Source organism: Rhododendron vialii, chromosome 4a (assembly GCF_030253575.1).
Source record: "Rhododendron vialii isolate Sample 1 chromosome 4a, ASM3025357v1".
Lineage (NCBI taxonomy): Eukaryota > Viridiplantae > Streptophyta > Magnoliopsida > Ericales > Ericaceae > Rhododendron > Rhododendron vialii.
Window position 1 is genome coordinate 17,834,047 of NC_080560.1, and position 1,452 is coordinate 17,835,498.

At 45.5% G+C, this 1,452-nt stretch overlaps 1 protein-coding gene across 1 annotated transcript; it reads right to left on the reverse strand.

Annotated features, from left to right (window-relative positions):
* On the reverse strand, window positions 1-1,041 carry LOC131323234 (3'-5' exonuclease-like). Its single transcript, XM_058354924.1, has one exon. The coding sequence runs from the start codon at window positions 930-932 to the stop codon at window positions 270-272; it is 663 nt and encodes a 220-aa protein (XP_058210907.1). The 5' UTR covers window positions 933-1,041; the 3' UTR covers window positions 1-269.
* Window positions 1,042-1,452: the final 411 nt, after the last annotated feature.

Consider the following 1,452-nt stretch of genomic DNA (forward strand, 5'->3'; position numbering starts at 1 on the left):
TGCACCAGAAAGAAATCATGCTCATAGAATATATCGACCGAACAGGACCTAACATAAAACAAAATTACCAAACATTTGCACATGAAAATCAAAGATAAGTTCTCCACACATACTGTATCTTCAAGATTCAACATAAGCCCAACCATCCAAACACTTATCAATCATAACCACAAATCATCCCCAAATCCCACCCCTTCAAAAAAAACCTATTCACGAAACCCACAAATTAACCCCCCTTTTTTTCCTTCAACAGATCAAAACCCTAACACCTAACTACCAGCAGCATTCAAGCTCCTACCAATCTCAAAAGAAACAAAAGCATCAATGCAAGCGTACTGCACCTGATTAGGGTAAAGATACACATTATCCCACTTACTCATTGTAACCCTCTTCGGCTTCACAACCTCCGCTCCCAACACCTGCCTCGCAAGAACCACCAAGCCGGCATTCCTCAACTCCCTCGCGCCGTAAGCCTCCGCCGCCAGCACCCTCAAATCGAGGGCATTCGCCACCGTCAGACCGTAGTCCGCCATCAGCTTCTCGACGTCTTTGTGGATGCCCACGCCGACGAAGGTGTGGGCGGGGTTTGCGAGGAAGTCGATGAGGGAGGAAGGGATTGAGGGAGAGTGGATGAGCTGGAAGATGAGGCAGCGTTGGTCGACGCAGAGCTGGAGGGTGGCGGCGGGATTGTCTTGGTGGGAGGCAAAGTTGGGGCGCCACTCGATGTCGAGGCCAACGAGGAGGGAAGGGGAGCGGAAGGGGTAGGCGGGGGTGTGGAGGGATAGGGTCTCGGAGATCCAGGAATCGACGAAGGAAGGGGTGTGGGTCACCAGTGTGTGGATCTTGTTGTGGTAGAAGTTAACGTCGTAGAGGTTGTGGGTGTCGTAGGGTAACTGGTAGTCGTCGATGCTGATACTGATACTGATACTCATGGTTAGAGAGAGAGAGAGCGAGAGAGAGAAGGAGGGGGGAGAGGAGACCCGAGAAAGGATAGTGCGAAGTAGAAGACTACAGAAAGTGGTCTCCGCGCGAAATGGGTCGTAATACTCCGGTCTTGTGTTGGGAGTGGGGATTTTAGGCCCCGTTCCGGAATATATTCTTAAAAAATAAATATTTATTTTATATTTTTAAATTAAAAAATAATGTAAATAAAAAATAAATTTTAATTTTTTTTTACCGTATAAAAGATTTCATCGACATCTTTCAAATAAGATCCATATTGCATATTTTTAGATTTTAATAAATTCATTATTTTTGAGCTTGAAATTGCCTTCTTAAAAAATAAGGACTTATTTTACGTTTCGAAACGGATTAATATTTTGGACGAATCAAATTTACAATGGGACTGGGTCCTGGTCCCACCCATGCACTTATTAATCCACCAAATTTTGTACACATGCCGGGCCCACTCCGGCCACCAGACGGCCAATCCGATCTGTCCAAAAATTCTAT